The 15188-nt window shown below is 42.0% G+C and overlaps 1 protein-coding gene across 2 annotated transcripts in view; it reads right to left on the minus strand.

Moving 5' to 3' along the window:
* OXSR1 (oxidative stress responsive kinase 1) overlaps positions 1 to 15188 on the minus strand; it is a 136401-nt gene that overhangs the window by 85571 nt on the left and 35642 nt on the right. For both annotated transcript variants that reach the window (XM_075922856.1, XM_075922857.1), the window contains one exon: positions 6642 to 6750. In XM_075922856.1, coding sequence (XP_075778971.1) covers positions 6642 to 6750 — 109 coding nt within the window. The remainder of the gene's footprint in view (positions 1 to 6641; positions 6751 to 15188) is intronic.

Genomic DNA, 15188 nt, shown 5'->3' on the forward strand with positions numbered 1-15188 from the left:
ATGTAGCGGAGAACATAAGAATGGCCATACTGGGTCAGACCAAAGGTCCATCTAGCCCAGTATCCTGTCTGCCGACAGTGGCCAATACCAGAGGGAGGGAACACAACAGGTAATCCTCACATGATCCCTCCCCTGTCACTCACCTCCAGAGAAACAGAGGCCAGGGACACCATTCCTACCCATCCTGGCTAAGAGCCATTTATTTATCTAGCTCTTTTTTGAACCCTGTTAAAAAGTCCTGATCTTCACAACATCCTCTGGCAAAGAGTTCCACAGGCTGACTTTGCACTGCATGCAGAAAAACTTCCTTTTGTTTGTTTTAAACCTACTGCCTATTAATTTCATTTGGTGACCCCCTAGTTCCAATGTTATGGGAACAAGTAAATAACTTTTCCTTATTCATTTTTTCCACACCAGTCATGATTTTATAGATCTCTATCATATCTCCCCCCGCCCCAACTTAGTTTCCTTTTCTAAGCTGAAAAATCCCAGGTGTTTTTTTTTAAATCTCTCTTCATATGGAACCTGACCGATTCCAAACCCCTAATCCATGATGGCACTTTTTTGGTTTTCTTACTGTGTTTCTTAATGTAGGGTTTACATTTAAGTTGGGCCTATATTATGGTATCTTTACAAAGTTTCCACACAGCTTGCAGCTTCCATGAAGCTTCTTATTTTTTGGACCAACACTCACTGAAGACTTGAGCTCTAGGGGAAGATTACATGCAAGAGCTGGATATACAGCAACTTGTCTCAATCTGCCTAGGTACTGCTCATATGTCATGAACCACTCCTCCCTCAAGCTATCCACTGATGCTGCAGCAATTACATGATGGATAAATACCCACAGGCCATCTTTTTAGATCAAAAGGCAGAACATCGTACTTACAAGTCATGAGAACATGGAGACTCTCCTCAGAGCCTGACAAAACAGAAGCAGGCATCATGGAGGCCTTAATGGTTCAGACTACCCTGAAACTTCTTCAGAAGAGTAGTGAGCTATAGTTGTGGCTGAGGTAGCAAAGGTCTTTCCAGATCCCAATTTCCTATCACTTAAGGTGTTCCTTTGTGGCTCCAACCTCAAGCTCTTCTTCAGCCCAAAACAGTTTTAGAAAAATTTGAGGGGGAAAAAAAATGTTGGCTCCTTGCAATACATGCGAAGTAAACATGCACATAACAATTTTCTCGCATACAAGACTCTTCATAATTATCTGTTTTACATGTAGGAACAGAGAAGCAAGACATTTGTCCAAGGTCACAGAAGGTTTCTGGCACATCTAGGAACAGATCCCAGTTTCCCTCTGTTTCAATCTAGTGCTGTATGCACTGGACCCCACGGAATCCCCCATATGCTTTATTTAATGTGTAAAAGGAGGGCTTTATTAAAGAAATTCTAAACCTTTTTTGTACTCCAAATACAAGGCTTAAATCTTCCCTTTTGCTGCATACTCAGATAAAAATAAATCTTAAAATGTAGCTGACTAAAGATAGGCCCCAAAATTCATATTTAGGCACCTAAACAAACAGACCTGATTTTCAGAAATATTAAGCACCATATCACCTGCAAACCATGCCTTTAATTTAGATGTCTAACTTTAGGCATCAGAGTTTTTTAGAAGTTTGCCTTAGAACTTCAGTAAAAAACAGCGCCTAGCACAGGGATGAGCAATAATTTTAACGGGGGGCCATGACAAGATTTTGTTAAGTAGTAAAAGCTGCACTTCTATGGGGGGGAGCAGGGGGACACAGGGTCTGGGATGGAAAATGGGGTGCTAGAACTGGACAATAGGAGCGGAGGAATTTTGCTGGAGACAGGGACAGAGCAAATTCTCCTGGCCCTTCCAAGCTTGCAGAACAATTAGCAGCCAGCTGTTTAAAACAGCATGAGCTGCTCTGTAGTAAGGGTGCTGGTGAAGTGGCCACGGGCCAGTTCTAGGGCTTGGTGGGCTGGGCTGCATCTAGCCCACTAGCCGCCTCTTGCCCACCCTGGCCTAGCATGTATGAAACAGCACAAAAACATTTTCCCACAAGGCATTGCTTTCTATTAACTCTTGCATAGAGCAGTTCACTACTTATTACACGTTGATACCATGCAAACCAGCTGACATGAATTGTCACGTCTCGTGGCTAACCTAGCCTCACCTCCTTGTAAGCGCCTAACACCATGTACCAAATAGTTAAACTTGTATAGTGGGAGAGCATGTGCTACACCACGTATTTAAAGTTTGAAACATTGCACCAGGTCCCTAGCAGATCTATCAGCATTATAGTGCTCTCTTGAATGCTCACCCACTGACAGTGAAGTTTGGGCTTGCTCTACAAATCTCATTTTACCACCTTCCATCCTAAGTGCAAGGCATGGTTCTCTGATCTCACCTACAGCAACATATATAACATACATGTAAGAAAACCATATACAGTGTTCCTCCTCAAAAGAGGGAGAAAAAAGAAAACTATAGTTACATTGCTTAATATCTCAGTGGAAGATGTGCAGATAATGTGATAATGGGTATAAAAACCCGAACAAAGCACATTTAAAAAAGATTAAAACACATAGAGTTATGACTCAAATTGTACATGTGCCCCCCCCCAAAAAAAAAAATGCACCGCAACTCAGACACTCCACTACACAACCTGAGCATTAAAAATGAACCCATACCAGTTAGTTCTCTTTTCAAGACCCTTACTCTGAATTTCCCAAAATGTGTAAAAAAAAAATCTTCAGCCATGACATCACACTGAAATCTTGAATATAAGTTATCAAATATTGTCCCCTTTCAACTTCATGGCCTGACTCTTCCACAAACGTTGATGCAGGAGTCTGGCAGCACAGAGTGTTTTGCAGGATTCAACTGAGGGGATTCTTACCTATTCTAAGGATGAAAGTCCCATTTAATTGGTTAACCAGTTTAACTTCACATTAACCAATTGGGGGAAGAGAGGGCGCTCCAGCCCAGTTCCAGCATAGCCAGAACAACCCCTACCTGTGACATGCCCAGGCTGCCGTGGACAGGGGCTGTGCCAGATGCCTGGAGCAGCCCTGTCTGTGGCAGGCCCCGTGGGACTGGACCAGCCTACTGCCCACAGCAGGCAGGGAGCTACTCCAGCCCCCTCTGGTTAACTGGAAATGGCAAACATCACCCATTAAGAGTGATGCTTACCAGTTAACCTTTCACATCCCTAACCTATTCATGCTTTGCAGTAGTGAACTATTTAAAGCGCATCAGCTCTAAAAATGACATCTGACTGACTGACTAACTGAGAGAAGTAAAATTCAGAAATACAGATGGATGCTTGGCCTTACGACACGAGACAGAATATAGTAAGTCAGGAGGATGAACAAACTAAAGATACCCCAACCAGAGTCCAAAGAAAAGAAACAGAGAAGAGAAGAAAATGGTTGAGTAAGTTCCCGATTCATGGATTTTAAGTTTATTCATGTTATTGGCTAAGACATCACCATTGACATGATGACCAAACTCAAGGAACAGTTTTCTTTCATATGCTCTTTTCCACCAGACTGTGGCCCATGTGTACAGAGGTATAAGTACATAGAAAGCAAGATTAAGGCTAGCAAACCGGATAAGGGTATAAGCAGGGCTCGACAAATAATACAATCTACTCGCCACAGGAGAGTCGACTAACCCAGGAGAGCCGGGTTCGGGCGATCTGCGCATGCGCAGAATGCCGGACAGTGCGGCTGGTGAGCGGGGCTCGCCGCAGCTCGACGAGCCCTGGGTATAAATGATGAAAATTACAGAAGGCACAATATATTCTATTGGGAACGGAGTGTAAATTTTTGTTTGGCTTTTTGTAATTTCCCTCTTCTCAACATCTTATATATTTAACATTAAAACAGGACCTATCAAAATGTCTACATGCCTCAAACTGAGTAAATATATGGATTTATGGACACCCTCATGGTTTTCCCCACCCTGTTCCCAAATGTCAATTGTTTAACTCATTTGTTACTTAGCTGGACTCAGCTGTTGTATCACAACATATATTAATTCCTGGTGACAGACTGTCTTCTGTTAAGTACTCTCCTGTACACTATTCATGATTACAGAATAATTTAAATTAAACATAAGGATTGCTTAAGAAAGTTTGTTTGTTCATTGATCTTAACTGCTGGTTATCAGGGAGCCTTGGAAGTTGTTAGATCTGTCATTCCTCCAAACAGATTTAAGTTCCCAAAACAGGACAAACTCAGTTCATGACCAGCTTGCAGAGTTTCAATGCCTCATACTCGCACAATTTAAAAAAAAACACTGGAGGTTTCTCATGCTGTAGGCTGGAATGGTTAAGAATGGCTTTCAATAAGTAGATAGCTGTTGAATGAGCAAGAGTTTTGTGAACTTAGCCCTGGCTTTGTATCATAGGTTCAAATGATTGTTCTTGACCGAGAGCCCATTAAAGGACCTAGCAGACTGCAAATCAGAGATCTCAGAACATGGATACCTGCTCCTTGTCTTCACAAATAAGCAAGCCACACATTTTACAGAGCAGAATTGCCAGCAGTTAACTTAGAAAAGGTACAATAAAGAGTCGTGATATCGATAGGTGAGAAGCATAGTTGCTGCTAAGGTGCATGCCTGTGCAGGGGCGTGCAAAGAATTCAAATCCCACCCACCTTCTCAGCACAGCTGTGCAGTGGCTGCTCAGCTGCTCCGGGGTGGGCCACATAGCTTCGCCAGGGAAGGAGCAGCAGCCAGGGCGGGCCACATGGTTGGCTGCCAGAGCTGGAGCCAGGGCCGTGGTGAGGGTGCTCCTGGGGCTAGAGCCATGGTATTAAAAATAGCACTGAGGCCCTGGCTCAGAAGCAGAAGCTCCACAGCCCAAGCTCTCATCCCGGCACACAGAACACTGCCTACCATGCAGGACCTGCCCTATGTACCAGAACTGGAGTCTGGGCCATGGTGCTATTTTAAGTACTGCAGGCCCAGGCGCAGCTGCACCCAGGGCAGGGCTGCGTGGCGAGGAGCTGCCCAGTGTACCACAGCTGGAGCCAGAGGCAGAGGCTGTCAATGAGGCAGCCTTACCGTAGCCCCAGGTCCAGCTCCTGCGGACGCTATGCCCAGCCAGCAAGGCTGTGTGGTGGGCGGCCACCCTGTGCAGGGCCAGCCTTAGGGCTGGGCAAACTGGGCCCATGCCCAGGGTGCCACAGCCAGATGGTGAGGGGCAACCAGGCATGGGTGTTGCTGGGCAAAGGGGGTGGAGGCTACTGGGCAGGGGGACAGTGTGGCAGGACATGCTGGAAGAGCAGGGTGGAGGTTGGGGGAACAGCGGGGAGGAAAGTGCTGGTGTTGGGATGAAGGAGGCACTGCTCAGAAGTTAGGGGCAAAAGGGTAAAATGCAGGGTTATTAACAAAGGGTGAACAGGATGAGGGTGTAGGGGTTGGGGAGCCTACGGAAACAGGAACGGTGGGAGCAAGATTGGGTGGGAGTGAAGCTGGGTGGTTTTTAGGGTGGGTGCAGAGTCACGCAACTTAATTATCCCTTGCTTTAGTATTTTTCCCCCAACAAATTAAATTTTATATTTATATATATATATATATATATATATATATATATATATATATATATATATATATATATATATATATATATATATATACACACACACACACACACACACTATAACTGGTGGGTGCCACAGATCTGAACAAGAGCATGTGACACTGGTGTGCAAGACAAAACTCACTCCACTCAGATGGAAAGTCTCAGAGGAAACACTGGTTAGAAGGACAAATCTACCCCATTTTAGAAATATTTGGCACTACTGATTGCTTTTGAGCAATGTTGGCACATACAGGCCAAATTTTCAAGCCTGAATGATTTAAGTGGGTACCTAAAAAAATTGTATGCGGAGAACTTGCAACTTCCACTGATCTTGTTTAAGTAACTACATTTCAAAGCTGAGTGCCTACTGTGCTGGCTTAACTGCTCAGAAGAGATTAAACGCTAGCAGTGGAGTCAGCTGTCTTTGCATTATGAGAAGAGAAAGTTTTAGCTATCGGAATATTTCCTCAGCAGTGACATATACTGTTCCTTCTAAGATTTCAGTGGTGCTGGTGCCCCAATACTAGAAGATTAATCTGCACTGATGTAGTCATAAAACAAGTCCCAGTTCTTGTATTTATATTTTGTCTTTTTTGTGCACCAAAGTTGAGAGCCTAAAAGTAGGCTAAAGTTACATTAGTTTCAACCTAAAAAACAGGCTGGGGAGACTGATGCTATTGAAAAAAAAGCAGAAAAAAACCACAACCCAAAAACATGTCGCTGTGTGGTATCTAGTGTTCCAACTAAAAAGCCCATGCTAGGGGCTATCGAAAGAAGGAAAAACTGAAAAATAATTTTTCTCCTCCGATCTTCGATTACTGTAGTATTAGTTGCTACTTGTAACAATAATAGCCAACAAATTTTCAAACAGAAGCACTATTATAAAATTTGACGGTATTCCTTTAGCTTTAAGAAAATAAAAAGGGACTATTTGCACACTTAACTGCAGCCTCTTTAGCTACAGACTGGGGAGGAGGCAGGAGGAAGTGGTGGTACAGCGGAGAAAAGGAGCATTTAAGCCAACCACCTCTCATACTCTTTCCATATGGTTTAGTATACATGAACATAGTGCCACTCACCTCCACTAAGTAACTTCATCACTAGCCAGAGCTCGTCTTTCACCACAAATGATGTGTAGTAAGATACAATGTTAGGGTGATGGCACTGACTCATAGCTTGAATTTCTTTCTGCAGACAGGAAAAAAAAACAGTTATTCTTAAAATGTCTGTTAAATAATAACCATCTACTAACATTATTTCCATCAAAACAGGGTGTTCATGAGGCAAAAATCACTCTTCAAAGCCAACAATGAAGAGCCAGAAATGTAAGTTATGTTTGATCCACTCAGATTATGGCTTGAATTTTCTCTGAATACAGGACTAAACTATGTAGTCCTCTGTAGTCAACAACAGAGTGGAAAACTTCCAGTTAGAAGACAACACCCTCATAAGAACCTAAGCCTCTACCACCAACCTCAGCTGAGGTGAAAGGGGTAGTGGTTTCTGGGACTTCTACCAGCGTGGTCTCCTTAGAACTTGCAAAGCGGCTCAATCTTTCTATTAACCTCTGGTTTTTAAGTGCTTCTTATGTATTACTTTCAATAGCACTATTTATGGCACTTAGAATCATCAATAGAGAATAATATGGCAAAGCTCTTAAAAATGTGTAAGGAGGAATTATTTAAAGGATATTTTTTCCAGAAGCCATGGCTGGGCTGTTTAGGAAAAAAAATAGAAAGTTTGTCATATGATTGTATGATGTAGAGAGAAAAAAATGTCACATGTACAAGATACACAATCCAAAAAATATCAGTTATTTGATTTGTAACGTAGGGGAACTAAGAAATGTTCCATTCTTTACATGAGGTAGTGTGGCCAAGAATAATGAATAGCTGCACAGCTCATTCTTTTCAATGCACTTGACCTATGTAGTATTAGAGATGAAACAACTATTAACAAAAGCAGAGCTGCTTCCCCCAACCTCAAGAATCCTAATCTTCTATCTAATCTTTCATTGGCTACACATGGGCTTCTCAAGCCCACAGAGGATTTCAGTATTCTTGGATGTAATTGTTTTAACTGATCATTGCAAATCACAGTGGGCATTGTGGTTTAAAATGCTTCCTCTCAACTGAAACCAGACCAACTCTGTCATGTTTACAATAGCTTTGTTAGAGCAATAGAAATGCAGCACAATTGCTCAAGAGCTGTGCTGAACAGCCAAGAACTTTATTTTGTAAGCATATTGTGTGGGGAATAAGGGGAAATGTGAAAGACTAACCAAAATCCATGTGTATTTTACTGCACCCTCAGATTACAGTAATTTTCCAAAAGCGAGGAGGAGTCCTGTGGCACCTTATAGACTAACTGAAGTGTAGGAGCATAAGCTTTCGAGGGCAAAGACCCACTTCGTCAGTAATTTTCCAAAGTGCTCTGGAAATAAGGTTTGAAGAGTGATTTTAAGTGAAGCCACATGAATACTTTGTTAGATAAGAACTGCAAGAGCGAAAGCTGCTACCATCAATCCTATGCTCTGTGATCCCAGGTACAGAGCAGAGCAGTCATGAAAAAGGCCCTACTTAACTTGCAATACTGCAGAAATTGCAGATTCTGCAATATTAGGCTTCCATTGAAGTTCTGACCAAGGGAGCCCCACCCTCAGCCCAGGAAGTGCACAGTGGAAAATCATGGGAAATTAACAAAGGAATGTATTACTGCAAATAAGGTCCATTATGACTTTTCCACAATTTTCTATGGCTTGTTTGCAACTCAGCCACAATTTTTTGGAAAACATCCCACAATGAGTGAATTACACTTGTTTTTACAAGTTCCTTTTCCACTCTTCTGTGAATCCTATGCAGTCAATTGATATCAAATATCAGGACACAAAAACAGGAGAGCTTCAGAAATGGGATTCGCACAGGTCTTCTCCAAGAAGCAGGCTCCCATTTTCCTATATTAAGCCTTTGTAGCCATTTTAACTTCTGATAGATCATCAAGATCCATCTTGACATGGGTTTCTCAAACAGCAGGGGAAATGTTGGGCCTGTCTTTACCTGAACATATTTCTGATTCATAATTTGGGAAACAGTATTTAAAGTATTACCTCTTTAGGTATTAAGGATAAAATACTTATATATTTTAACACGTGCAATTGTCTTGTAAAAGGGACATTTTTACTGGAACATTAAAATATCCACATTGTCAAACTCCGAAAGCTTGCATTCAGAGACCAGCTCTAACTGATCTGATGTCTTTCCATTGAGTGTCATGACGAATATTTTAACCACTCTACAGTAAATTGAGCACTCTGAAGCTCTTGGAACACCAATAAAACGCATACAAACTATAATTTAGAATCATAGACAACACCTTATGAAAAAAAGTGTCAGGCGTGTCAATGGAATATCAGGAATAGCATTCTGTTTTGAAAGTGGGTCTGTTCACCTACTGATGTCTGACTCAGATTTGATTTAACTGGAATGGAGATGTGTGAGGCTGGCAGGCCAAGCATCTGACCCATCAGATGAACCTGATTGCAAGCATATGCACATAGGATAAATGTATTTTCCTCTCCTTGCTGTGCTGGTCTGTTCTACAGACAGAGCTGTCTGGAAGAATCTTATTCCTTTAAACACTGAGCGCAGGATCCTGGTAAACAGTTTTCCTTCCTTCATAGTAACTCAATGGACACAGCATGGGGGAAAGTACTGTGCTTGCACACAGATACCTATGATGTCAAAGGAAACCAGGATGCTGCTTACTTACTGAAGGGGTCAAAAATCTATTCCAGTATCACAAACCTTTTTGGGGAGTCCCACTTGAGCCACTAGAACATCTGCCATAAGCAAAAGTAGGCCAGATGTGGCCTATGATGTTGAGTATTGAGGGGAGAGTTCGCTTTGATTTCAACTCAAGTAATGTGTGAAGATTTAGAAAACCTACTTGGTTTTGCTCCATGAAGCATTAGATAGAATGATCAAGGTCACAAGAAACCATAGCCCTTCAAGTTTTGCCATATGTGAATTCATAACATTTCAGCAGAGGCTATGAATTGGTAACATCAAAGAGCTTTTTTTTTTTAAAAAAAAAAGGAAATTTTAAATATTTTCTCTGTGTCCTAATCAAACTAAATAAAAGCAGGATATGAAAAAAGGAAGAACAGATACAGAAGCCAAAAATTTGTTCTAACCAGAGGTATCAAAATTAGCCTGTGAAACTAATTACCACAAGATACCATTAAAGCAAAGAGCTTGGAAAAAATTAAAAGGGATTAAACAAGAACATCCACAGTCACATTCATAACTATTAAACTGGGGGCAACCAGTTACAGATGAAAAGCCAAAATAGCTGTGGATAGAGTGCAAAGAGCCATGTATTATATATTTATTTTTATATATCTAGACAGATTAGACAAAATATAGTGATAAAAATAACTTTACAGGACATTTCTGACAAAAACCAATAAAGCAGTCTAGTCACTTAAATTCATGGCCAGACCATAAATCTTCAGAGAACTTGACAAGGAACAAACAATTAAAAAAACAAAAAAAAAAAAAAAAAACCTTTAAAAATATAGTAATATTCTCACTTAAAAAAAAAGAATCCCTAGCATGTATTTTAAATTTAAGACTACTGCCCTATTACGTCCCGTGAGTTTTTTAAAAATTAAACTGAACTGAAGTAAAATTAGCACAATTTAAGTGCCTGTTTCACTCCAGCTTGTTGTTCTCTGGTATGGTTTCCTATGAAGAATATGGCTTTTTTATCGTTCTAAAAATTCAGGTCTGTCCCAGACTGCAAATATGACAGGTTCAAAAGCAATAAGGGAGAGACTCATATCTCAGAATAATTGCTTCAGCCTGGCAAAAAACAGCCTTTGAATTTTCTTTAAAGAAACACAGTTTAAACCAGGTACATGCTGATTCTTATTTTGCCCTGGAATTTAAATATGACATCAGTGGTGGCTGCCTTATTCTGCATCCATGAAGACTTTGAGTTTAAGGTGCTTCAGGCCCCCCTGCTCTAACCCAATGCACCTTCGCTACCCCAAAGCCAGGCTCCCCCTGCCCCCTCCCCACTCTAACCTAGTGCCTGGGTCTCACCAGAGCCACCGCCACATGCTTCTCCCTCCAGGTGCTGAGGCGCATGTGCAGAGTGGCTGTGAGCCATTCAGGCGCACGGTTCAGAACTAGCAAGAGCCGAATTTCTCTGAGCAAAGAGCCGCGAGTTGGCCACACCTGGATTAAACAAACAGTTTAGAAAGGATATAAACCTTCATGCTCTAGGGGTTAAGTCAATCTGAAGGGCTGGGAAGAAACTGTTCTTCGGCTAAGTCATTGGACACGTGCCCACCTTGGCATGTTTTGTATTTTCCTCTAAAAATGCTAGTACTGACCCATTATGCTCATCTGGTGTAGCAATTCACATGTGTTTCTCTGCTGCTAACTTGTTGCATGGTCTTGGGGGGGGGGGGGGGGGGGGGGAATCATTCAACATCATCTCCTATTCTCATCTGTAATCCAAGGACCACATTTGTGTTGTCAGGATCAATGTTTGTAAAGTCCGCTGAAGATATAAAGCAGAAAATGCAAAAATACTACGGCCAGCAGGAAAGCGCCCTATCTCAACCTCTATGTCAACAAGATTGCTGCATCCTTCCATTTGACACCCAGTATTCACCATGCTGACAAATAGATTTATATGCATTCTGAATCTGCTTAAATTAGACAAGTTATTGCCTTGTAAATAATTAAGGGCATTTTCTGTACTAATATGCCATTTAGTCTGGATCAACACAACGGGGGAAGTGGATTGCAGTTTCCAGTTAGACAGGCAGGCTTCCATATTCCCTCACAAATTGACGTTCAACCTGAATTATAACATGAGCTGACATCAATCAGTAAAGTAATTAAGACTGCTCAGCTTCAGCTCTGATGTTCATGTAATGAGTAACGATATGATGGAGCACCACGTCAGTTAAAACTGCAGTAGCCTTAAGGTTTCCATTTTCTGTTAGTTGAGGTCCCATCAAATGAGATATTTAAACCCATCACATACCTACTGTGAGTTTTGGTGTGTCAAGTTATACATTTAACATTTCAGAATCTGGAATGCTCTGAGGGGTTTGTAACTCCCCATCCGCATTCAACCGGTTATAAGGAATATTTCCAGATTCTAGAAATTATCAGAAAGTAGGAGTCCCAATAAGGAAATGAAAATTGATGAGACATTTGTGCTGATCAGCCTACTGCTTTACTTCCATCCACCATCTGATACTGTTAACTACCTGTGGGATGTAAGAATTTGCCTACCAGACCAGATGTTTATCTAGTCTAGCAGCCTGCCTAACAGTAGACAATGCCAGATCCTTCAAAAGATGGCGTAAGAAACCTTATAATGGGCAATTATACAAAAGTCTGCCCCAGAGGGGAAATTTTCTGACTAAGCCCAGGCAGTTAGCAGCTGGTTATGCTTTAACTAATTATAAATTCTCATGCCTGAATCTTGGATAATTCATCCATGCGTTTGATTTTTTTTAAAATTTTTCATAGTTCTTGATCTCAATATTTTGTGCGGTGTAAAAACATTTTATCAGGTTTAAACCTCTTGACAAACAATGCAATTGACTCTTCCATTGCTTTAGTATTACAATACAAGGTGAGAGGCAACCCAATTTACATTTTTCTTTTATATAGATATATAGATATATAGATATAAATATAAATATAAATATAAATATAAATGTCATGTCCCGTATACCCCATCACCTTGCTGAACTAGACAGGCCCAGCCATTTCAGTCTTTACATGAAAACCATTCCATGTCTCTGTTTCTAGCCCTATTCCATTTCTGTTATCTGCAACCAAGCCATTTGTGGGATCACTATCTGAACGTCATAACCAGCTGCTTCTACCTGGTAAGAATCCTATCTAGAGTTTCACAGTTTAGATATTTCCCCTTTGCTGTTAAACTTTAATGTTAACTACCTGGGGACATGAAGCAGACAATCCATCCCACTCACCTGTAGAAGAAAGAAAGAGCCTGAAGCATGGGCCTGTGCTTGAACCAAGTAAGCAAGAAATATGAGTAATAGACAGGCCATGTCAAAAGCAAATGTTTGCCTGCAAGTCAGTGTGTCTCATCTCAGCACTTGAACTGCTAGCATGGATAGAAGCACATCAAGTATGTAAATACACTCCCATCAGGACAACCAGCTGAGTATATGATAAAAAATAGTTGGAAACAAGAGTGAAAGCATAACAACAGTAGTGAATGCTTTGGAGGAAAGTACAAGGGGAGGTTTAAAACATGTCATTAATGCATAAGATTATATGTATAGTGTGTATCATAGATTGGTTCCTTTCTGTCTATAAATGCTGGGGTACCTCACTTAACTCTTCGGCCGACCTAGGGGATGATCGTAAAATCGATTAAGCTGCATCCGTACTACCGATTAAGCTGCATCCACTGTCCCAGGTACATATAGGTAGGGATATAAGCGACTAGTCGACTATCCAATAAGCAATTGCTTATCAGATAGAAGCAGCAATGGGAGAGCGACTAGTCCATTAGCAAGGGGGTGGGAAGAGAAGGAGGTGCTTTGAAGAGGCAGCACCCAGGTTCCACATGCTGCTGACGCTTTGAAACAGTGTGTGCAGCCTCGGCAGCTGGCCTGGGCTGCATGCAGTGTTTCAAAGCAGCAGCACCATGTGGACCCTTGTGTCAACTGGGGACTCCTCCCGATGACCCCAGGCTCCATGCAGAGCCCGGGGTCAGCTGGGGATTCTGAGTCCCCAGCTGACCTTAGGCTCCATGTGGCGCTGCCACTTTGAAATGCCACAGGGAGCATGAGGCCAGGAGGAAACTGCTTGGGTTCCCCGCTGACCCCATGCTCCCCTCAGCGCTTTTGCCTTTGAAATATAGCAACAGCCCTGAACTTCAAAGGCAGAGGCTTATTGACTAATCAATTAGCCAGTTAATTTGCATCGACTATTTGATTAGCCAGTTCATCTAAATTTAACATCCCTACATACACATAGGCGCTCCGAGGCAATATGGCTACCAACACCTATTCATGTACTTCATTCGACAATAAACCTGACATGCATGTCTTCGTATCTTATCTGAGTCTGTGGTCTTTGGGGGATCTCATGAAGTCTATTGTGCTAGCTATCTGCACAGAGCTGGCATGATACATTGGGGGAGCATACAAAAACAGACAGCCAAACGTTTATCATCACTGACAGTGCAGAAAACCTCTCAGAATGCCACACCAGTGACTCCTAACTTTACTGTATCGCTGTCCTGAAATACTACTCCAGCTACCCCAACATCGGGGGTTACAGGGAATCAAACAGATGGATGATAGAAGATAGCAGTCTTACATTTGATTTAACAAAGACAGAAGTGATGCTGTTGTTTATAGGGGAATAATTAAGGCCTTCTAGACTTAGCTCTTCAAACATGTGCCTTTTCATGGTTTCGGAAGGCCAGAGATATGGTGGACACCAGTAGAAACAGAATGGAGGACCATTCCCTCAGAATAGCCATCCATGGGATCAACAAGAAGTTGCCTGTTCCAGGAGCCAGTCAAGTCAGCTCTGCACTTGGACACCAGGTTGACTGTATGGCCAATAGTGCATATTCCACTTGAAAATGGCAAAAAAATAACCATTTCCAGAGGGCAAAGGCCTGGTTACTCTTAGTCCCTCTGCACCACACCATGGCTATGTCTAGACTGCAAAGTTTTTGCGCAAAAACTCAAGAGCATCCACACCTCAAACACATTTTTGTGCAAGTAAATTGACAGACTGGAATGGTTTTTGCACAAGAGTTATTGCAAGACTTCTTGTGCAAAAAGGTGTGTGGGGATGGGAAACTGCCTCTTTTTGCACACAAAAAACCCTATAGAAGAAAGCACAGGTGCCATGATGGCCATTCTGTGAATAGCAATCAGCTCTTTCTTTCGAGAACATATCCATGCAGTCTGAACGCTCTTGCGCAAAACGGCATCGCTATTTCGATGCGCTTTTGTAGTGTGGACGCTCTCTTACGCAAGAAGTTTTGTGGAAGATGTCTTCTGCAAAAAGCTTTTTGCACAAGAAGCCGATAGTGTAGACATAGCCCATGAGTGCTATAATGAAAACAGGCAATGCAGCCAGAGGCAGCAAGGTGCAGCACAGGAGGTAGAGGAAAGACCTTCAGAGTGAGCCTTGTCTCCTGATGCAGAACATTTCACAGCTGGACAGCTACCTTGAATAAAGCTCTTAAAAGCACCTGAGTCACTTGTCAGCCTAAGTCCCATTCACTTTCAGAGACACATTGGTTCTTAAGTCACTTCTGAAAAGGAGAAATTCAGACTTGGGTGTTTTTGAAAACTACCCAATTTTTCCTTCCAAGTACAAACTGAGCACAAGACTCTGCCTGACCTTTCCCCTACGCATATTCCCTCCACACACACAGTTGCAAAAGGGGATTTGAAAAAGCTATCAAGAATTACTTGAAAGCCTCCAGCAAGATATGCTCTACAAGAAATGCCCTCAACCCTGCTGTGAAAGTAAGGCACAGAGGTGGCAGGGATTTCTCTAAAACCATGTGGGACAGCAAAAGAACAGGCCCCAGGC

Source organism: Pelodiscus sinensis, chromosome 2, assembly GCF_049634645.1.
Source record: "Pelodiscus sinensis isolate JC-2024 chromosome 2, ASM4963464v1, whole genome shotgun sequence".
Classification (NCBI taxonomy): domain Eukaryota; kingdom Metazoa; phylum Chordata; order Testudines; family Trionychidae; genus Pelodiscus; species Pelodiscus sinensis.